The sequence below is a fragment of the Papaver somniferum genome, chromosome 10, assembly GCF_003573695.1.
Source record: "Papaver somniferum cultivar HN1 chromosome 10, ASM357369v1, whole genome shotgun sequence".
NCBI lineage: Eukaryota > Viridiplantae > Streptophyta > Magnoliopsida > Ranunculales > Papaveraceae > Papaver > Papaver somniferum.
The window spans coordinates 47,732,276-47,756,704 of record NC_039367.1 but is presented as its reverse complement, the minus strand read 5'-3'; the positions used below and the strand labels follow the sequence as shown (position 1 = coordinate 47,756,704).

Here is a 24,429-nt window from a genome sequence, read left to right as displayed (position 1 = left end):
ATACTTGCTTTAGCTATTATTCTTGCATATTTTCGTATTATTACTTTGGTTTTCTCTTATTTTTCTCTATTAGGTGAATCTTCCAAAAATGAGCTATAAAATGATGAAAATATCTACGAATAGAAGTATTCCAAGAATCCAAGTGCCAAAGTCCAAGAGAAGTGGAAGAAGTGCGACGAAAAAGGAGCAAAACGCTCAAAATCAAGAGACGGACCAAAGACTGATCTTAACTCATTCAAATTATGTATTTCTCATAATAATCTTGAATATATTTGAAAGATAAAAATAATGCAAAAAGAATGAGGTCATTCCGAGTTCGGATGAAGAAGTTGTGACCAAAACAGTTTTTATCAAATACCGAAGACAGTGAAGTCCGCGAACTAGGTTCGCATACCGGGTTCGCAGACTTAATTCCGAAACTTTCTGCTGGAATTTGAAGTTTGCGGACTGGTTTCACAAACTTAGGTAGTAGGAAACGTGTATTTACACTTTGGAAGGTTTAAGGTCCCGTTTGGTGTCATTAGGTCATATTTTTGGGTCGGGTTCCTAAACCAAACTAAATACGTGAAGGCTAAGCAATGTAAACCTATAAAAAGGTATTAGGATAATCAATCTCATCGGAGGTATTATATTATTCTATTGGGAGCTTTGGAGATAGCGGAGATTAGGGTTTGCTTTCGTTATTTTTCATCTTTTTGATTATGATTATGATGAACTCCATTAATATGAGTAACTAAATACAATTATTGGTTATGGGATAAAGTTGATTTCATCAAACATGTTATTTGATTCAATGAATTAGTTTTGTCTCAATTCCATCGTTTATGATTCATGGTTTTTATTATTATATGATTTGAATGCTAGTTTGGTTGAGTCCGGAATCAATTGGATTTGTTTTCATCTCTACAACTATATTAGGGTTTTCAATACGTAAAAGTTGTTAATCTCTGATTTTAGTAGCATCTTGCGGTTAGTTCTTGTAGTGATAATCTTATTAATCGCATATGAATCATAATCTTTGTTAAAACGAATTAGTGCTTTTACACGTTTGTTTGCATTGATTAGTCTTATTTCATAGAACTTATTGCTCTTAGGGAGTTAAACTTAATTGTGCTTTTACACTTTAGGTTGCTTTCTAGGTAGATTTTACAATAACATCTTTTAATGTTGTTTGTGATAAAATCAGGGAATAAACAGGATACTCTTGCGATCAAGATATCCTAGGACTTTTGATAATTGCGAGATTAAAATACCAATTCTAGTCATTGATGAAAATACATGTTTGTAAATGATACTATCCCGTGACCAATATCTTCTCCTTATTGATTATTACAATTATTTTATTTGCTTCGTTCTATTTTATTACTTAGATAAAATTCAAAATCCCCCTGGTTACTAAGAAACTAAAATTTTTCAACAATACTTGCCTCTCTGTGGATACAAACTCTTTCTTACCTTATACTTAATCCATATTATTTGTGAGTGAGAAAGTGAAATTATTTTTGACGCATACGACAGCGATGAAATTTTGGCGCCGCTACCGGGGAAGCGTACGGCTTGTTGTATAGTTTTTAGTTTCTTTTGCTTTTATCTTTGCTTCTTATTTCTTGTTTCGTTTTTCTGACTTAGTTTGTCAGAATTGTTTTTCAGGTACTAATCCCTTACTCCCAAGAATTGGAATTATCAAAGGTGCGGGATAACTACTCATGAAGGGACAATACTCCAAGCAAGAGCTGACGAGACGGAAGAACTAGAGTTGGAAGTAGAGGAAGAAGTTGTAGAAAAATAGGTTCCGGTTGAACAAGAACCACCTTTTTAAAAAGAAGAAGAAGAAGAAGAAGAAGAAATGGGTGATGCAAATCGTACACTCAAGGACTTGGCTTCTCACAAGTTGGATACACAACAGTGGTGTATTCAAACAAACTCTACTTTCGAGATCAAGACGGGGTTTCTTATAGAATTACCAAAGTTTCATGGCATGGTCAATGAATACCCAAACAAGCATCTTATGGACTTCCAAACCATTGTCATGGCCATGCTTCCAGCGGATACTGATGCGGATGGTGCAATGTTAAAAGTTTTTCGATTCTCTTTGGAGGATAGTGCTAAGGATTGGTTGTATTATTTGCTGTCCGGAAGTGTCACAACATGGAATGGGTTGAAGAAATTCTTTTTAGAGAGATATTTTCCTGCATCAAAGGCTACTCAAATTCGCAAGGAGATTTGTGGGATGAAGCAAAATGTGGGAGAATCCTTATATGAATGTTGGGAACGATACAAGAGATTGGTGAAAAGCTGTCCTCACCACTAATTCAGTGACGCTATGATTATCCAATACTTCTATGAAGGAATCCAAACAAGTGATAGGAATCTTCTTGACGCTGCGGGTGATGGTGCACTAGTGAACAAGACGGTGACACAAGCTAGAGAGTTGATTTAAAACATGACAACGAACTCGCAACAATTCATGAGTCGTGGTTCGGATGTGCTTCTTAGGAAAGTAAATGAAGTTACCGAGGTCAATGAACTTCGTCAACAAATGGGTAACATGGCAGCAATGATGCAACAGATTGCAGCCGCGATAGTACCAACTTCTCCGCATGTTTATCAAGACGTCAATGAACAAGCTAATATGGTTTTCCCAAATCAACAAAGGCGGTATGATTGCTACTCCAACACTTACAATCCGGGATGGAGAGATCACCCTAATTTTAGCTATGCAAACAAGCAAGGAGCGGTTCAACAACCTAATTTCAACCGTCCGAGTGGATTTCAACCTCAACAACAACAATGCCAGTCGCAACAACAATTTCAGCAACAACAACAACCTCAAAATCAGGGGTCAAGTATGGAAGAGTTGTTGAAGTATTTTATGCAAAGAACGGAGAGCACGGTTAAGGAGTTGCAAACTCAAGTTGGTTTTATGGCTATTGAGTTGAACCAATTGAAAGCACAAAATGGTGGGAATCTCCCTTCTCAACCTATTAACCCAAAAGAGAGTGTCAATGCTTTTACATTGAGAAGTGGTACACAACTTGTGCAACCCGAAGTTATTGATTCAGGTAAAGAAGAAGCTCCAAAGGATCCGGTTTTGGAGGAAAAGAGTGCTGATTTTCCCGCAACTCCCGAGGTACCTATTCCTAATTCTAAAACTCTTATTTCTACTTGTGTTCCTCCTTTCCCTTTCCCTCGCAGATTTTCAAATTCCAAGAAGGCGGAACTAGAAAAGGAGATTTTAGACATACTCAAGAAGATCCATGTGAACATACCTCTCATAGATGCTATGAAGCAAGTTCCAAAGTATGCAAAGGTGTTGAAGGACTTGTGTACAAATAAGCAAAGGCTCAAAGGAAATAAAGTGTTAAGTGTGTGGGAGAATGCTTTGGCAATCTTACAACACAAACTCCCACTGAAATGCAAGGATCCTGGTAGCATTGACATTCCCGTCACAATTGGTAACACTACTTTTAATAAAGCAATGTTGGATCTAGGTGCATATGTTAACGTTATGCCTGCATCTATGTATAATTCACTTGATCTAGGTCCTTTGAAAAAGGCCAATATTGTGTTGCAGTTAACCGATCGCACTAATGTTTACCCAATGGGTATTATTGAGGATGTACTTGTGCAGGTTAATCAACTTGTGTTTCCAGCGGACTTTTGCATGTTAGAGATGAATGAAGCTTCACCGGATTCATCTCTTCCATTGGTACTTGGGCGTCCCTTTATGAAGACGGCGAAAACCATCATTGATGTAGACAAGGGAACGCTAACTATGGAGTTTGATGGAGAAACAATGCGTTTCAAAATTTTCGAGACGATGAGATATCCTATTGATGTCCACTCATGTTTCTTCATTGATGTGATGAATACATTGGCACAACAAGTGTTTGAATTGAATGGTGATGACGCTTTGTAAACCGTTCTAGCTACATGCATTTATAATGATGTAGAGTGTGGTAATGAAGTCAAGGAATCCCTTGGTGATCTTAACTCACTACAAGGATGCCCGGAAACTCATAATATCTCTTTTATTTCTTTACCATGCAGTGATGAAAAACTTTTACCATCTATTATTAAATCTCCAAAGTTGGAATTGAAACCTCTTCCAAGTCACTTAAAGTACTTGTACTTGGTTGATAAGGAAGAGTTACATGTGATTGTTTCTAACAATCTTAGTGAATTACAGGAGAAAAAATTTCTAAGGGTGCTAAGGAAGTACAAGACGGCCATAGGATGGACAACTGCCGATATCAAGGGTATAAGCCCTGCCGTTTGTATGCACAAGATCCGTTTGGAGGACGATGCAAAGCCTACAAGGGAAGTGCAAGGTCGTTTGAACCCCCCAATGTTGGAAGTTGTGAAAAAGGAGATTTTGGAAGTGGGTGTTATCTACCCCATATCCGATAGAAAGTGGGTGATCCCGATACAAGTAGTACCAAAGAAATCAGGTGTGACGGTGGTGGAAAATGATAAGAACGAACTTGTCCCAACTCGTGTGCAAACCGGTTGGAGGGTTTGTATTGATTATAGGAAATTAAATGCCACCACTAGAAAAGATCACTTTCCTTTACCATTTATTGATCAAATGCTTGAACGTTTAGCTGGACACTCTTACTATTGTTTTCTTGATGGTTATTCAGGGTACAATCAAATTGTGATAGCCCCGGTGGATCATTAGAAAACCATTTTCACTTGTCCATTCGGTACTTTTGCTTATAGGAGGATGCCTTTTGGCTTGTGTAATGCTCCAGCTACCTTTCAAAGGTGTATGGTAAGTATCTTTTCCGAGTATGTTGAAAACATCATTGAAGTGTTCATGGATGACTTTAGTGTCTTTGGTGATTCATTTGATCTTTTCTTGAACAACTTGTCACTAATCCTTGAACGATGTGTTGAAACAAACCTTGTGCTAAATTGGGAGAAGTGCCATTTTATGGTAACTCATGGCATAGTTTTAGGCCATATAATATCTTCTAAAGGCTTGGAAGTTGATAAATCTAAGATTGACCTTATTCATGCTCTAACCCCTCCCACTACGGTGAGGGAGATACGCTATTTTCTTGGTCACGCAGGTTTTTATCATAGATTCATCAAGGACTTTTCCAAAATAGCATCACCACTTTGTAACTTATTGCAAAAATATGTGGTTTTTAACTTTGATGAAAAGTGTGTGGTGGCATTCAATCGTTTAAAATAACTTTTGATATCATCCCCTATCATTAAACCACCGGATTGGAGTAAGCCTTTTGAGCTTATGTGTGATGCAAGTGATTATGCGGTTGGTGCAGTGCTTGGGAAGCGTGTGGGGAAGATACCTCATGCCATTTATTATGCTTCTAGGACGCTCAATGAGGCCCATCAAAATTACACCACCACTGAAAAAGAGTTGTTAGCTATTGTATTTGCATTGGAAAAATTTCACTCTTATCTAATTGGTACAAAAGTTGTTGTCTTTTCTGATCATGCAACACTTAGGTACTTGCTTACAAAGAAAGAGGAGAAACCAAGGCTCATAGTTGGATTCTACTCCTGCAAAAGTTTGACATAGAGATCAAAGACAAGAAAGGAATTGAGAACACTGTTGCGGATCACTTGAGTCGTATTGCTGTGGACAAGGAAGCTATCCCATTGGGTGAAAGTTTCCCGGATGACCAACTATTCTCAATTGCCCTTGGAGAACCATGGTACACTGATATTGTTAATTACTTGGTGTCTAAACAAATCCCAAAGAACTTGTCTCGTGCTGAGAGGGACAAACTTAAGCAGTTAGCAAACCAATACATATGGGATGATCTGTACCTATGGAAACATTGTAGTGACCAAGTAATACGAAGGTGCGTTCCTGAATCTGAATTTAATTCTATCTTGTCTTTTTGTCACTCATATGCTTGCGGAGGACATTTTGGGAGTAAGAGAACCGCTCATAAGATACTTGAAAGTGGTTTCTTTTGGCCTACCTTGTTTAAGGATGCATATACATTTTGTACAACTTGTGATAGGTGCCAAAGAAAAGGCAATCTAGGTGCTCGAAATCAAATGCCACAAACTTTTATTCAATTTATTGAAGTTGTTGACGTATGGGGTATCTAAATCTAGGTGCCAAAGAACAGGCAATCCAGGTCCGAAATAAATTAAGAATCTTTTAATTAAGGTAGCTAGTTTTATATGCTTTAATTACCAGAAATTAAATGCATATCTCTAGAGAATAAAAATTAGTAATGTGCATTTAATAATTGGATATTTTCTATTGGGAGATTAGGAAAATATTGGAAAAATCATTTCAAGGAATTATGAAATCCGATTTGGGAATTTATTTCATATCTTCAGAATACTTTCGGTTTTGGAAATTCCTTGGTGTCCAAACATCCTTGGTCAATAAATGCCTAAGTTTGCATCTCTAGCAAAGTATCCTAAGAGCCAGGCAAACTTCATCTTTTTGTTGTTTCTGGTGGAGCTGTCTATCCGGAGAGGAAAGTACCCTAATTAGGCGAAATATTTTACGACCGCTCGTTTAAAGACTTATATGGGATTAAGAAGCTCGACGAGTACCATTAGCGGGAAATTAGATAATTTCAGTTTATTAGTTTTTGATTGATTTGATTGACTAACGGTTGTTGAAATTTGATTGCGTCTAGTTTGTTTATTCTTGAGAATCTTCTCTTCTGCTATAAGATTCACTCAAACTAGATCGAAGTGTCGACAGGATCTTTAAAACTGTTTGTAGATCTAAAGACATCTTGTGACAATCCATTGTTAACAGACTCTGTTCTGTGCGTGATTGATCACAAGAGATTCAAGTGGTGTTGTGCAGGTTTAATCGAAGATTAAAGAAGATTTGAAGAAGATTTCTTATTGGTTTCTCAAATCTTTGTGTAGCACAAACCTTGATATGCTGGGATCCAACTATAATAGAATTTATTCGATTGATTAGTTGCGTGAGATCGGTAACACCTAATAGTTCTCTTGAGTTCTGTTTTGATTGTTACAAATCCAAGTCTTATTACTTAGGTAATAGAGTTGGATTGATCTAACCAGGCAAAGGAGTTTACTTTTTTCAACTAAAGAGCCTTTGTATATAACTTGAGATATTTTTATCTGGAAAGAATCAATAGAGTTGTTACCAAACAGATTTGTTGTTCCTTTACTGTTTAGAATACGATTCAATGGAAATGTTCTAGTGCGTTGTAGATGGTGGATTTTCGACAAGGGCTAAAATCATAAACTCATAATTATACGAAGCTTTGATCCATCAATCAGACGTGAGTATTGAGACATGGGTCTCTCATCGAATTCTCAACGGAGAGTACTTTCTCTCAGAGTATATGTAGATATGTAGTCTCACGACTGGGCAACGACAAATCTCATGAATACTGAACACTTTCAGTGATTATTTCTATATAGTATCACGAAATGGACGGATCCTAGACAGCTTGCTCTACTAGTATAGAGCGATAACGTCTTCAGGAACAAACAACGAGTTTACCCTGACTATATAAAGGATATGACTTACCGACAAGCTCATATCGGGATAATTAATGCTCCTAGACAGCTTGCTCTGCTAGTATAGAGCCACAAAGTTAATTATTCCTAATTACAATTGCTCTTATTCCATGGTCGAATCCACGACTGGTCCCATGGAATGGAAATAACAATTGCTCCTATTCCATGGTCGAATCCACGAATGGTCCCATGGAATGGCAATAACAATTGCTCATATTCCATGGTCGAATCCACGACTGGTCCCATGGAATGGCAATAACAATTGCTCATATTCCATGGTCGAATCCACGACTGGTCCCATGGAATGGCAATAACAATTGCTCCTATTCCATGGTCGAATCCACGACTGGTCCCATGGAATGACAATAACAATTGCTCCTATTCCATGGTCGAATCTGCGACTGGTCCCACGGAACAATAACAATTGCTCCTATTCCACGGAGTGGCAATAAACAATTGTTCTGATTCTATGATCGAATACATGGCTTGATCTCATAGAATAACAATAACTATATTATCTCATTACTCCGATTTCATGATCGAATCCACAACTGGTCTCATAAATGGTAATAGATAAATCTTAATTACTCCGATTCTGTGGTCGAATCTACAATCCCATGGAATGGTAATGCTCACTTTATTATTCTGAATTCGTAGTCGAATCCTCAGCTGATCCTATGAATTAATATTAAACATCTTATTACTCAGTTTTGTGAATTATTCTCCACTGAATTCCACAATTAGTAATAAATAATCAACAACCGGGCGTCTGAGCTACCTCTAAGTAAGTCCCGATTCAAATGGTGAAAGTGTATTCAACGACGATATACTAACAGTCACCGCACGAACGAGTATTTGAAAATACAACGAAACGATGAACCTATGCAAAATAGGGAAGAAAATAATAAATAATTAAAAATATTGACCAAGGTGCTGGGAACACGGACACACGACCTACCGACCGTGTCGTGGTCAGTTCCACGCCAGTTTTATATTTTTAATACATTTTTTATTATTTTCCATGATTTGATGAAAATTCTCTCATCTGATCAAATCTCCTTCGTCTCGAGGAAGCTCCTTGGTTTGATGGTACTTCCATAAATCCATAACAAATAATATAAATTAAGAAAAAGAGTGTGGGGCGTGACCATTGGCCAACCGGCCATGCCTTGGTCCCAGCCGGCCCACACCCCACGGTTCCTTATTATTTTATTATTATTATTATTTCTCTAATTTCATGAAAAAGCTCCTTGATTTCATGGTATTTTTTGCACAAATCATCATATAATAATAAAATAAAATAAAATAAAATAAAATAGTGAAAACTTGTAGGACCGGGCCACTACCGGCCGGCCATGCCCTAGCCGGTCCCACACGCCCTTTGCTTTATTATTTTATTATTATTTATCCTATTTTTTCTTGAATTCATCAAATTCCTTGATTTTATGGTATTTCTCTCAAATTAGGAAAAATTCCCTCAAATCATCAAAAATACCTAAAAATATTAAAAAAATTATGAAAAACTCGTGGGACTGGTCCATAGCCAGCCGATCATGCCTCCATGGTCCCACACGCCCGTGTTTTCATTATTTTAATATTTTGCTTCCATGAACTCATGAAAACTCCTTCAATTCATGGAAACTCCCTAAATTCATCAAATTTCTCAAAATTCATGAATTTTTCATAAAATCATCAAAATATTATAAAATTAAGGAAAAGGCGCCACGGGACCGTGGTCACGACCGGCAGACCATGCCTTGACCACGGCGGTCCCACGCCTCCTCATTCCTTATTTTATAATTATTTTTCATCATCTGATGGTGTTTTCTTCAGTTTCGTCGAAACCCTAATTTTGGCATATTTTCTCGAATGGATGCTCAAGTGCACGCCTGAAAATATCAAAATTCTCAAGACTGAGACGCCGACGCCTTGGGGACATGAGCACGCTATCTTGACCGACCAAGATTGGCTCTTTGGCTCACGGAAGCCGGTCCCATCAATATTCACAGTTTTGACCTAATTTGCACAATTAGGTCCAAAACTCTTCCAAACACTTTGGATTTTCATGAAGTGATCGTCAGGCGGTCACGTGACAACCCAGGGCCGGTTTCATGACTCCATGGTTGGTCCCTCGCCTCGTCATAATTAATTAGGTTTTCTCACCTAAGGCTCAGACGAGCATTTTTGAATAAATGATTAAGCCAGCATTTAATCATTCTTCCACCAACAAATTGTCAACTCTTCAGGAGTTCTTCGTATTTTCTCACATGAGCATATGGACACTACATGGTTGATCCACGGTCCCATATAGTCGCTCCCTCCTTCGTCCTATGGTTAAACTTCTGACGAACCATGAATTGATCATCAATTGATCAAATTAGGGTTTCTGAATCCAAGGATCATCATTCCAGATTCCAACCTTAATAATATTACGACGACCTCGTGGTCATTAATTTTATTAATTATGCTTGGTTCAACGACCATGATTCTAATTAATATTTTTGGTGCGGTGCCAATAATCCATCAGATGAGCAACGCATGCTCAGACGATCAAATATTCAACAATTCATCACATGAGCAACACTTGCTCAGATGATAAATATTTGCTCAAACCAAGGAATATTGGTTTAACAATCAATATTCAACGATCCATCGAATGAGCAATACTTGCTCACTTCATCGTAAGAATTATACCTATGTCTCATGACATGTTCAATTCATGAGTTTCAGAACATCATGTTCGACACTCAGCAACTACATGGACTCATCGTCCCATCAAACCACGAAGTCATCAATTGACTAACAAACCACGAGACGTCAATCGTGTCACTTGGGGGGATATCACTTAGGGTTTTGGTCTAGCGGTCTACGACACGTGTGTTCAAACACACGATGGAATGTGAGCAAGTCGTGCAGTCAGTTGAAAGAATTCACGAGGTAGTGGGTGGAAAATCGACCAAGTCTCCACATGTTGAGCAACTGGTTTCAAACACAATCTCCACTTTCCCACTCCTTGATTCCATCAACTGTCACACTTCATGGGATCATGGTGTCTAAAATTCCAGCAATATAAATAAGTCTCTAAATCATGATTGAAGCATCAACAGTATCATCAATCTCACGTCTCATCGACAACACGAGATCATCAACTCATCAATTGAGCAACTACTCTCAATTGAGCAATTTCAATCATTCAGAGCTTATCATATTCAGAATTCACACACCCACAATCTTTGATTACCATTGATTCCATGCATTTCTCAGCTTCCCTCCTACATATCAACCCATCCTCTCTTGTGACCGAATTTACTCTGGAACGGTCATTGTCTTGATTTAGGCCGGAGTACTACAGATTGATCTCTCGAATCTAAAGCACCCCCTTTGCAGCGGTGCATCTGTGTGAGGTTTAACATTTCGCTCGGTTCGAAGAGTCTCCTCTGTGCGGTCGTCTCCTCAATTCCTTAAAAACCAGCAAATCGTTTTTCCCCATCCACATGCGTGCACTTATCGAATGTCGGAAGCGCGGGGATACTGAAGAAACTAAGTGAACTAGGTTTAGTTGCTTGGTGTCAACTATACGAAGTTTGGTTTAGATTTCGTATAGCGGCTTAATTCTGAGAGTATTCAATTCTGGACTAGGTCCCGTGGTTTTTCTGCATTTGCGGTTTCCTCGTAACAAAATCTTGTTATGTTTTTACTTTTCTATTTCCGCAATTATAATTGTTTATCATAATTACAAGTAAAATACACAAACTTTAACTCCGCTTTACTTGATAGTGATCCTATAGAATTTGGTTAAGTCCGAACCTATTATCAAGTAATTACATTTTTATTTTTATATTGTCTCGATCTCGTATCCATAAACGATCACACAAAGTGTGAATACCGATTTGTCGTATTGTCTTGACTTTGTCCATAGACAATCACTTTCGGTAACAGGACTTATAAGTGGAGAATTTAAAGATTGTGGTGTATTTGGGTACCCCCGTCTTTTCAATTGCTATCAAAGCAGGCAAACACGAAAATATCTAACAATATGTGTTTGGTACGATCCAACCTATAAGACTGGAATCAAAAAATGGGTTTTATAGAACCTGAGAATGATTCAGTAAACTAAAGCAAGACATCAAGAGTTTTGAATTAACACTTGATATTATAAAAGGTTTATGTACACATCTACGAATCAATATCTTCATATCTGAAGATATTCATGAAATCATCTCGAGAGAATCTACTAGACAAGTTAATCTAGTTAATGATGTAGAAACTGATGATGACTGGAAAATTCGTCTACAAGAAGGGTTGGATGTGTAGCGCCCCCAAAGCTAGCAGCTGTCTAACCCAAAAGATTAACTATATAAAGGGGCACTAAGAATCTAAACCATTTACTTAACAGTCAATTAAGAAAACTGCTACAAAACTTAACCCAAAAACTATCCCCGCTCTGAATATATATATCTATATATATATATATATATACAAGAACTAATCTCAAATTATACATATACAATAGTCATTTGGTTTACAAAACAGAATATACAACATAATAAACATAGCAGAAGTTAACCACTACGGACTTAACTCCTCGAAGCTTTCGCTGCGCAACTTTGATCTGTCTCTGAAACTGAAAGTGTGAAAGGGTGAGCACATCATCCCTAGAAGAGGTTCCTAACAGGAATAACATTTAACTTTAAAGAAATCATGAGCAAGATTTGGAAAACAATTCATGTTTTCCCAAACATCAACAAGTGACCTAGTCACTTGAAATGCACAAATATGTATATGGAAAAACTCCTTCAAACAATTTGTATTAGTGATGCCGGGTTTTTCCACAACTACATAGCTATATTGATGTCGGGTTGTTCCACGCCTAATAAGCATAAAAGCTGAAAGTAAATAGATATAAATACTAAGGAACATATCCTATATACCACAGGTGGAAATGCTTATTTCCCAAAAAAATTCATAATGACAAACATTACAAGTCCTTTCCAATTCATGGAAAGATTCAAAGAATTATCAGAACAATCATAATACAAACTAAACAATGTATGAAATGCACAAATAGACAATGCATGAGTTTGTTAAACATAAACTTTCAAAAGAGTTAAAAGTATTCCCACCTCTTTTAATGACAAGCCACGCCTACCTCGAGATCCGCAATCCACTGGTTCGTCCTTTGAATTGATTGTTGTTAATAGACTAACTATTAATCACACAAGCACTCTAAAAGTTTAGCCAAAAGGCTCACACAAGGCTCATAACAAAATTCCATATAATTCTCTAGTTATAAGTTAAGTGAACTATCTAATGGTTCCAATTCCACTTATGGTATCTCACCTTTTATTATCTATCTTTAGCATATCTAATAGTTACTCATTCAATTAGATAGGTTCTATAATCCATTAAATAATTCTTATGACTATCTACAAATTTGTAGAAGGAACCAAAAGCTAATCCAGACCACAAAGGTCCGAAACATGTTTCTTAGTAAAACTGGCTTTAAGCCCAAGTTCACTAATTGTCAATCTAAAAGTCAACGAGTCTCTAACAGTCAACGTCTAAGGTCAGGTCAACATACAAGGTTAAAGTTAAATAGGAATCGGTCAACTGAGTCAATTCGGGTCAAGACAGGGAACTCGGTGAATCTATACCGATTCAACTCAGTCAGAAATCTGAGTCATCTAATAACCTGATTCTATTCAATTGATCAATATACAAACTTTCATTTTATACAATTCTATAGTTTCAATACAACTGTAATTCAAGCTTTACCTGCAACTGCAGCTCTAAGCTTTTACAAGAGAGGTTCAACTCCACAAACACTCATCAAGCCTTCATTCCTATAACTCAGACATATAACATTATCTCCACAAATTCATCACCACTCTGACTCTTCCTACATCTTACAACATCATCACTACAACTCAGTGCCACTATCATCCCTTAAACCATAAACAATTATTCAATCTTAATAACTCAATTCATAACATCACAATTCAGTTCCATTCCAAAAATCCTTATATCTCTATTTCCATTATTGCAGCAACAACAAAACCATACATTCATCTTTTTAACTGCAACTCATACCTTACCTTGTAAAACAAACTCAATCCCATTTTCATTTCACATACACAATCAAACTCCAGCTAGCCCTGCACTTGTGAATACTAATACTAACACTTCCATTTATGTGCAATAACACCAGCAACACAAGCATAACCTCGACTTCAGATTACTACATCTTCTTTCCTGTAACTCAACTATAATCTAAATTCCACCCACAGCTTCACTCTAAACTCATCCCAATCTCAGTTTCATTCATAATCATACGAACTCAACAACAATAATTATAAATTTACTAAACTGACAGAGCAACACAATTACCTCAATACGATTCCACTCCAGCAAGTTGAGATCATTTCTTCTTACTTACTTGGTTCAACAGATCATTATAAGACAACAATAATCCCACCAGTTCCACCAGCTACAACTGTAACTCAATTCATTAACCTTTATCTCCATCTCTTCACTGCCTCAATCAACAGTTCCTTACAATAATTCTTCTTCCAGTTCCATACACATACATCTCAATTTGGTTTCACCAAACATTTGAACCAATTCTTAATCCTCCAAATCCTCAATTACATCTTTTTTATCTGTAGTTGAGACCTAAGAACTCTAATTTCACGATTTGGGGAAGAACACCACAAACCGTAATTGTCAAATTCACAATTAAACTGAAATTAAAGCTCCAACATCTAATTAACTCCACCCCGTTCGTCAATCAGTGAAAACCCAACCTTCAATCCTTCTTAAACATCACTAAATCGAACTTCCAATTCATCTTGTGAACCCTAATTCATTGACTCATCCTCAAAACAACTTCACGACTTCAATTGAACCACAACCCATCTCTAATCTTCTCCTTAATTACTCAATTTCACCATCTACATACTCACAGAACTTATTAAGAAAACCTAATTCATAATTCACTTCCTCCTTCGAGTCTGAATCAACAACAGACACCATCACTATCACCACCAACTACTGCATAATATTCTACACCTCCTATCGATCACAAAACCTTCGTTTAATCTCTCGAATTCGACAAAAAAGGAAGAACATGAGAAGAACGGAAAGAGAAAGAGAAAAAGAAGAAAGAAGAAGATAAGAAAAAGAGAATGAAGAATAAGAATTTATCTTCTCGGTCGGTTGGGGATAAGACCAACCAAAAAATGATAAAGGCACTCTCCCAAATGATATGGGCATAAACAACGTGTCCTTGTTGCATCAAAAGCATTTTCCCCGGAAATGACGATTTTACCCTTCATATTGTCTTGATGTTTTCTTCTTCGTCTGATATCCGATTCACACGTTCAAGTAGTCCATTTCGCATAACTTTTCGAGATCTAACCGGTGGTACTAGTTCCGTATATAAATCGTTGTTAGATTAATTTCTAATAATTAACGTTCGTGTTAAACTAATCGAGTTATTATCGGCTAATTCGTCACTTGACTAGTCTAATAGCGTTGACGAGCTTGAGGATATTTACAGGATGAAATTTCCGATGATGATGACTCAGATTTTGAACGAGATGTAAAAAAGGATATCTCTGAATACTCTAATTTACTCGATCCCTTGAAAAATAAAAAATTGAGAACTTCAAATTTTCTTGGTTTTATGACTCCTCTTTGTCGTGAGAATAAGAAACTGAAGAAGGTTTTTCAAGGATATTATAGAGGTTATCACACCACTGATTCTCTTCTTAAATATTATAGAGAAGAGCTAAGCTCAAAGAGTCTCGAATGCAAGAATCTTCGAAGATATCTCTTTTTGTCGAAAAAGAATTCTGTTGAATCTGAAGCAAGGATTAACTCTCAAACAAAAGAGTTTTTAAGAGAAAGAATGTGCATATCTCTCTAGAGAAAAACGCGTTAAGGCTGAGCTAGCTGGTGGTCTTGATAAAATCAAGATATTGGAAGAATAAAATTTGTACTTGAAAAGGTCCAATGATAGCACAAATAATTTATCCTCATTGTTAGAAGCCGGAAGATATCATGGTGATACACATGGATTAGGGTGTAAGGAATCAAGTGCTTCCAACGATAAAAATGAGGTCAAATTTGTTAAAGCTACAAATTCTTCTCAACCAGAGGCTTCCACCGATGTCAAAGATTCTCCTATTTCTTGTAAAGAAGTAAAGCCTGTCATGCCTAAGAATCATGTTCAACCAGACTCTTCAAGTGCGGCAATCAAAGAGATCACTTCTACTAATTTCAACAAACCAAAACCGTTGAACAAAAACAAGAAGAAAAAGAAGAAAACTTGTCGAGCTCCAATGCAAGCGGATCCATAAAAAGGTAACATTAAATATCAGACTTCGTATGTTACTAAGCTTTTTTATTATTGTGGTAATGAAGGGTGCTAAAGCACTGCTCGGTCGAACTCGCAAGCGTTGCTATCTCAAGCTTGTTTGTCAAGTTTAGTTGCCAAAACTATAAGTCTTGATTTCTAGTCTACTTATAGCTAAATTTCGGACTAGGATAGTAAGTGTAGTTGAGCTCTAGACTCCACGGCGTTCATCAGGCAAAGACGAAGAACTACTCAAGGAAATGGTGGAACTTCATCGATAAAAAGGTATGTGGAGACTTGAACTTATCTATCACTCAAAAGTCTATCTACTCTGTCTCCTATCTTGAGACAAAAGTCGTATTGTTATATAGACTTCGATTATACACATTTTCTATTTCGAGTCGAGTTTATCTCGCTTATCTATTTCTCGAAATACGTGTTGGTAAGCTTTCGCTTTGGCCAAGTCCATCTTTACTCGTGACGAAAGTCATGTTGATTATTTCAATAATTTGAAAATCACTTTGATGAAAAATAGTTGTTGAATAACAACTATATGACATCCTCTAAGAATGTTTCAATGATTGAAATGAGATTTTAGAACATGCAACCATATTTGGATATAAGCATAGTGTGATTTCACATTTGTGTAAAAGTACAAAACCGAGAACCCAAAGTATGCGTACCCGTACGGGTATTGGCGGTTGTCGAAAATCTGAGACAGTATGCGTACCCGTACGTGTACTGGCGGAAAGTTCACGTCCGTGAATTTCTGCTGGAGTTTGGAAGTGAAAACAAACTCAATCCGGTTACTTAAGTACGCGTACCTGTTCGCATACTTAGGTAGGTTACTTTCTAAAATCTGCTTGTTCATGAACTAAAACATTTATATAATAAGGAATACAATCTTTGCAAACCGTGGCTAAAATGTTCATGAATCGATTTGAGTGAATCAAAACCGATTTTGCTTCAATTGTGTCTTGTATACTTCTATGAGATCTAAGGAATTGAACAACTCTCTAACTAGTTCATTTGAGTCATTTGAACTAGTTATGGTGAAGATGAATAAGGTTGATATGAAATTGCTCATATGGCTAACCATTGGTTAACTATTGTTGAACCAACTAAGTTTACACGTTTAGGTAAGGTTACTCAAACTTAAATGAAGTTACCTTTCATTTGTGTATACCAAGCTAAGTTCGATCTAATAGTTGAAAGATATTAGCTTGAATCTAATCAGGTTTTCATCTAACGGTAAATATTGAATGCTTTGTTACCAAGGTAACTTAGATTGCAAACCCTGATTTGAGACTATATAAAGGAGAACTTTAGCAACTAGGAAACCTAATCCCCACACCTCCTGTGTGATACTAGTTGTGTAAGCTAGAGTCAATTCACCTTAGGTTTTTCTTGAGACCCTGTAGGTTAACGACTTAAAAACTTCATTGGGATTGTGAAGCCAGACCCAACTATTTTCTTTGTAGTTGTGTGATCTGATATTACTGTTTCTATCGTGATTGAATGCAATCATAAGATTGGCATGAGATTTATATCTCCGATAGGAAAGATAGAAAAGTAGTCACAAACACCTTCGTCTCATCGTTTGTGATTCCACAATATCTTATTTCGCTAGTCGATTAAGATTATTATTAGGTGATTGATATTTCTAGGATGTTCTTCGGGAATATAAGTCCGATATATCAATTGGTTCCTGTTCTCCTTGATTTATCAGAAGATGGAACAAAACTCGTAGGTATTTTTGTGGGAGACAGATTTATCTATTCTTGTAGACTTTTCTGTGTGAGCAAATTAGGTCAAAATTATGAAGATATGTGGGACCGGCTTCTTGCAATCCTTAGTGCCAGCCTTGGTTGGTCAAGGAAGCATGCCCATGTCACCATAATGTTTGTATCTCAGTCCTGAGAGTTTTGATATTTCCTGGCGTGCGTTTGAGCAATATCTTGGATTTTCAGAAGAGTTTGATCTTTGACAGAAATTCTTGATTTTGCTCGAATGACCAAGTAGGACTTTGCTCGTTCGATCAATATTTTGAGAATATTAAAATAATAATATTTTAATATTTTTGTGAATAGCCTAGTCGGTCATGTGACCATTTGGATTTTTGGCTTTTTCATGGTTTGAGCAATATTTGAGAAAATATGAAAAAACCAGGGTTTTTGCTCAAACGGAGGAGTTTCATGAGACGAGGGAAATAATAGTTATGAAAAGTAAAAGATTGCAAGGTGTGGGACCGGCTACGGCTAGGGCATGGCCGGCCGGCTAGGTAGCCCAGTCCCGTGACACCTTTCCCTATTTTATTATTTTTCATGAAACCGTGAAAATATGGAGAAACCCTGAGTTTTGCTCAAACAAGGAAAGTTGCTCGAATGAAGGAGTCTTCATGATATCATGAAAATAAAAATAAGAAAAATAAAGGGAGAAGCGTGGGGGACCGGCCAAGGCAGCATGACCGGCCGGCCGGTGGGCCGGTCCTAGGCGCCTCTTTTAATTTTTTAATATTATTTTCTCTCTCCTATTTTTGTAGGATTCCTCGTTTTTCCATATTTTTGAATGCTCGTTCGTGCATCATTTTTGAGTGCACTTGCACCATTTTCTTGGGGCTTACTCGGTGATAGTCCAGATGCCCGATTGTTGAGTAATTATTACTAATTCATGAAATTCAGCGGAGAATGATTCATGAAACGGAGTAATAAAATGAATTGAGTGTCTATTACTAATCCATGAAATCCAGTTGGGGGGTTCAAGGAACGGAGTAATGAGATAAAGTGGTTATCTATTACTAATCCATGAATCTAGCCGGGGGATTCAGGGAACAGAGTAATGAGATATAATAGATTATTTTATAGGAATTAAGTGGGTGAATGTCACGATAGAATTAATCTATTGTAGAATCGAGATATGAGATAGTTGAAGCATCATACTTGTTCTGAAATGTGCATAGTCAGGGAACATGTCATAACCCTAGTCATGACAATACTCTATTATCATCCAAGCTTCCCTTAGCTAGATACAGGTTGCACTTAGCTAATTACCAGGCGCCTTCGTAGCCATGCACGTGATTGTTGTGTACTTATATTCCTTTCCAGTACTTTTTGTAGCTCAGTGAATTATTATCTGAATTAGTCATCTCTCTCTTTTTGTTATCTTCTTGTACTTCTTCTTAGTAATCCTTATCTTCTCCTTCCCTAGAACTCTCATTTCTATGTCATCTTCAATTATCTCTTCTCTATTATCATCTTAATGATTAGAATCAGTCTTTGTATGTGTAGAACACTACACATTGGTATCTAGAGCTTTAAAATCCTCAGGGTGTAATGGCTAACAGAGCAGCTGTTGAAGAACTTACTAAGAAGATCGAGGAGCTTACTCAGAAACAACAAGAGTATGCTCAAAATCAAGAGATTCTTTCTCAGAAACATGGTACTCTCCTTCAAAAACATGATGCTCTCTTACTTCAGGTTACTGAGAATCATAAAAAACCTTCTTAGGAATATGTAAGAGTTATGTGTGAAGTTTTTTCTCAGATCTTGGAGAATAACACTAGATCTCAGGCTCAAAGAGATCTTCCTCCAGGATTTGGTGTTCTTGGTGCTTCACCCGGGTTTTCTATTAATATTCAAGACCGACAACAAATATCTACTTTTACTGGTGAAGGCAGTCATTCTCACCGTACTATAGCAGGGTTTGGTGACGGCAATTTTCATCAACCTAAACCAAAGGTTGATTTTCCTAGATTTGATGGCCAGAATCTGAGATCCTGAATCAGAAAGTGTAGAAAATTCTTCCACATCCACCCTATGGACGATGATCAGAAGGTAAATCTTTCTTCCCTCCATTTAGATAGCAAGGCTGATGTATGGTTTCAAGATTATCAAGCTTGTAAACCAGTAGTAATTTGGGAGGAGTTCCTTAGAGATCTTTGTAGACGCTTTCAAGAACTTGGACATGATGATATTGTTGGAGAACTTAATAAACTCTGTCAAATTGGTATTGTTAACGACTACTTAGAAATTTTTGAAGAACTTAAAGCTCTCATGATAACTAAGAATGGGTACCTTACTGAATCCTACTTTACTTCAAGCTTCATTAGTGGGCTTAAGAAAGAACTCAGAGTGCATGTGCAAATGTTTCTCCATCAACTTTAGATCATGTTGTATATTTGGATAAGATGCAGGAAGCAATTTTGGAGAATGCTTCTAAAAAGAACAGAGCAGTCCATAGGCCACCACCTCTTTATGTGCCATCCTACACTGCTTCTAACAAAAAAAATTCTCCTACTACAAGTCCTAGAGTTCATTTAAAACCAATCAGCACCAGCAACACAAGACAACACTCCACTCTACCTCCCATTAAGAAGCTTTCATATGATGACATGAGAGATAGAAGAGAAAAGGGACTTTGTTATAATTGTGATGAAGTATTCTCCTATGGCCATAAGTGCATCAAACAACAGATATATATGTTAGCAGAAGATGAAGAGGAAGGTATTGTTTCTGAGGCTACATCACCAGCTACACACTTACAGTTGGAGCATGAAACTGAGGAGGAAGTGGAAGTCTCAGTACATGCCATCTCTGGTAATGTGTCTCAATCTACCATTAAAGTTGTGGGTTCAGTTAAGAACAAAAGTTTACTATACTTATTGATAGTGGCAATACTCATAGATTTTTGGATCCTAAGGCTGCTCACTTACGTGGTGCTACAATACTTCCTACTGCTGCCTTACAAGTTGTTGTGGATGATGGAAACAAGTTAGTTAGTGATGCAAAATGCCCTGCCTTCAAGTGGAAAATGCAGGAGCATTCATTTCAGTTTGTTATGAGATTGCTGAAACTAGGTGGTTGTGACATGGTTTTGGGTATTTACTGGATGAAGGAACACAGTCCCGTGGTTTTTGAATTTAACAGACTTATTGTTTCCTTCACTACCAGTGGCATTAACATTATTCTCCAAGTTCAACCTGAGTCCACTAGATTATCTTGTATGACTGAGAATGATCTTCAAAAGTTCCTTCAAAAGAATAAGCATGGATTGGTTGGACATCTTTTCTCTATATCTGCTGACCCCCCTCCATCTTCAATGCCCACACCCATACAAAAATTGCTTGATTCTTATTCTTCAATTTTTCTGGAACCCACATCACTTCTACCATCTAGGGCACATGATCATCATATTCCTCTTAAACCATCTTCATTGCCCCCCAATCAAAGGTCACACAGAATCCCTTATGTACAAAAGGAAGTTGTGGAAAAACTAGTTCAAGAAATGTTATCTTCTGGTGTTATCCAACCTAGTCACTCTCCCTTTTCTTCTCCAATCTTACTTGTCAAAAAAAAAGGATGACAATTGGAGGTTTTGTGTAGACTATAGGAAGATCAATGATATTACAATCAAGGATAAATATCCAATTCCTGTCATAGAGGAGCTTCTAGATGACTTAAAAGGAGCTATTGTATTTTCCAAGATAGACTTAAGGTCTGGCTATCACCAAATTTTGGTTTATCCTCATGATACTCACAAGACTTCCTTTAAAACTCATCAAGGTCACTATGAGTTTTTGGTTATGCCCTTTGGGCTAACTAATGCCTCGGCATCATTTCAAACTCTCATGAATGATGTTCTTTCCCCATACTTGAGGAAATTCATCTTGGTCTTCTTTGATGACATATTAATCTACAATCCTGACATGGCTTCTCATCTACAACACTTAAAGATTACTCTTTATCTTCTGCACCAGCATTCACTATTTGCAAAAATGAGTAAGTGTACCTTTGGCCAACCTCAAATTGAGTACTTAGACCACATTATCAGTGGAGAAGGAGTGGTTGCTGATCCTTCAAAAATTGAGTGCATGCTTAAATGTCCTACTCCAACTTCATTGAAAGAGTTAAGGGGATTCCTGGGTCTCACATGATATTATAGAAAGTTTGTTCGGCACTATAGTACCATTTGCAAGCCGATTACTGACTTGTTGAAGAAAAAATGTTTTGGGTGGAATGCCTCAGCTCAACCTGCTTTTGAGCAGCTCAAAGTACTTGTTACTTCTACTTCAGTCTTAAGTTTGCCTGACTTCTCCAAACCATTTGAAATTGAGACTGATGCTTGTGATGTGGGAGTGGGTGCAGTGCTGATGCAGGAGAAAAATCCTATTGCTTACTTTAGTAAAGGATTGGGTCTAAGATTTTCAGCTAAGTCAGCTTATGAAAAAGAACTCATGGGAATTGTACTGGAAGTGAATAAGTGGAGGCCATATCTACTAGACAATCATTTTACTATTTTTACTGACATCAAAGTCTGAAATTTTTTATGGAACAAAGACTTCACTCCATGCTACAACAGAAGTGGCTCTCCAAGTTATTGGGTTATGAAAATGCGGGGGTTTAACAACCTCACCCAATATTTCGATTAACAATCTGTATGGACTAACTCTAATATACTTTTAAGAGAATCAACTAGACAGTCAAAATCGATCTTAATAAAAAGTATATCAAGGAGTTAATATCTCTATCTCTTGATTTAAATCTTACTCAAGAAATCTGAGAGTCTCGATTAAATACAAGAGAGATAAACTTGGATGGTACCAAAGACCAATATCCAAGGATCAATTAATATCCAATCAACAACCAAAGGTTGTATTTCACTACTGATCGATACAACACACAACCTGTGATATTTCAATTATATAACAAAATATAATGCAGAATAGAAATAACACAGACACCAGAAATTTTGTTAACGAGGAAACCGCAAATGCAGAAAAACCTCGGGACCTAGTCCAGATTGAACACCACACTGTATTAAGCCGTGATGATGTTTTAATAGTGGTAAGAAAGGTTGTCTTTCACTCAGACTTGTCGGATTGATTTTAAGTTTTAATAAAAGAAAATACTGTATTTTAAGTCTAACTATGCTGAAATCCCGTGAATATCTCAGCTGCTCACGTACTCCCCTGTTGACTTCAACACGAGTTAACTAGCCAAATCCAATCGACTCAGAGACCCAAACCAAGCTTGTTATGCTCAATCAAGTCTGCTCATGCAATACCAGCTATTGAGTCTCATAAAATCGCGTCCAAAAGGTGAACCATAATTCTGCCAGTATCACATACAGTTTTCCCGCCAAACTGGAAATTTGAACGATGAAGATGGTTCCCCCCTAACCAAACTAGGGGTGCGAATAGCAGGTGCCCAATTGAGGTTCCCCTTAACCAAAGCAGGGGTCCGTTTAGCAAATGTGCTCCGAGGGTGCCTTTATCAACTTTTCGAGCCGAATTTCCCCAAAATATTTATTGCCCAAAAATACCTACAAACACACAAAACACCAAAATTAGTACAAAATCGAGTGCCAACAATATATAGTTTTGAGATCAAATTAGACACAAAAAAGTGTCTATCAAATACCCCCAAACTTATTATTTGCTAGTCCTCGAGCAAAACTAATAAAAAATAAAACCGAGTTAATCTCGGGAGGTGTACCCACAAAAACCATGACTTCTAATTGGTCACAAGTATCCAAGGAGATATGAGGACATACAAATTCTCAACCTATCTCCAAGTAACTAGAATGCCAGAGAAATTAAAGGTGCCAGCACTAAAGCTGACTAAAGAAAAGGGGAGACACATCCACAACACTGCTAGATAAAGAGATATCCGCTACACATCTAGATAAACATTGTAAGATGCGTCCGTTGATTTACAACTGGAAAAGATTAGGAGAGAGATAAAGATGAGAGGGACATCTGCTACACAGCTTGACTAATTACGTGTGATGAGTTAAACCAGTGCTAGAAATATCTTGTGCCAGATTGAAAGCAGACTAACAAAGCAACCAAATGTATCTTTCTTCGACTCTCTCATAGTGCTCAGTAGAAACGACGTCTTCTTCGGTCTTTAACTGTTGATGATAAACTATCGAACCTCATAGAACCTTGACAATTAACTCTTCTCTTCGATTTCTTGCTTGACTTAAAAATTTCTACTTCCTTATGGCCTTATTGAACAAAGAACAAAAAGAACGTAATGATGACTTCTTTTTTTCTCTTTTTCTTTTTCTTCATTTTTTTTTTCTTTTTTTTTTTCATTTTTTTTTTTTGACACAAAAATTAAAAGACAAAAATTTACATGGCCATGAGAGAAGGACTTGGATCTTCGCAACTTGTGATGTCTTGGTATCATGAATTCCAACAACTTATATCATTTGCTCTTATAACTTCTTGTAACTAAGTCTTCAACTTTGATTTTTGAATTATTCTTTTTTATTGTTGCTTCTAAACCTTAAACGTCTTCAACTTTCTTCATATATTTTGATGTCGCTCCGCTTGTTGATGATGATAAGTTTCTACTGAGAGAGAATCGTAATCCAGTAACTAAGACTACATTGTGAGGTTGCTTTGTCTTTATGGAATTTCCTGACCTACTTGCCTTTCCATCATGGATAGTTAGGTTCATCACGGTTACCCTCTAAAAGGAACAAGTTCTCTCCTGAATTTCAAAGATCTCAATGTCTTTTTCTCTAATGTCTCAAAAGATTGTTATCTCTAGCATTCCAATTTC

The 24,429-nt window shown here is 37.0% G+C and overlaps 1 protein-coding gene and 1 non-coding gene across 2 annotated transcripts; one reads left to right on the top strand and one right to left on the bottom strand.

Moving 5' to 3' along the window:
• Positions 1–2,208: 2,208 nt before the first annotated feature.
• Positions 2,209–2,313, bottom strand: LOC113319783. The gene has a single exon (XR_003345786.1). It is a non-coding gene; the product is annotated as a small nucleolar RNA R71 (small nucleolar RNA).
• A 17,361-nt stretch (positions 2,314–19,674) lies between these two features.
• Positions 19,675–22,175, top strand: LOC113315600. Its single transcript, XM_026563861.1, has 5 exons — positions 19,675–19,989; positions 20,052–20,438; positions 20,558–21,155; positions 21,241–21,780; positions 21,883–22,175. Exons 1-5 carry the CDS (start codon positions 19,675–19,677, stop codon positions 22,173–22,175), a joined length of 2,133 nt encoding a protein of 710 aa, XP_026419646.1.
• Positions 22,176–24,429: the final 2,254 nt, after the last annotated feature.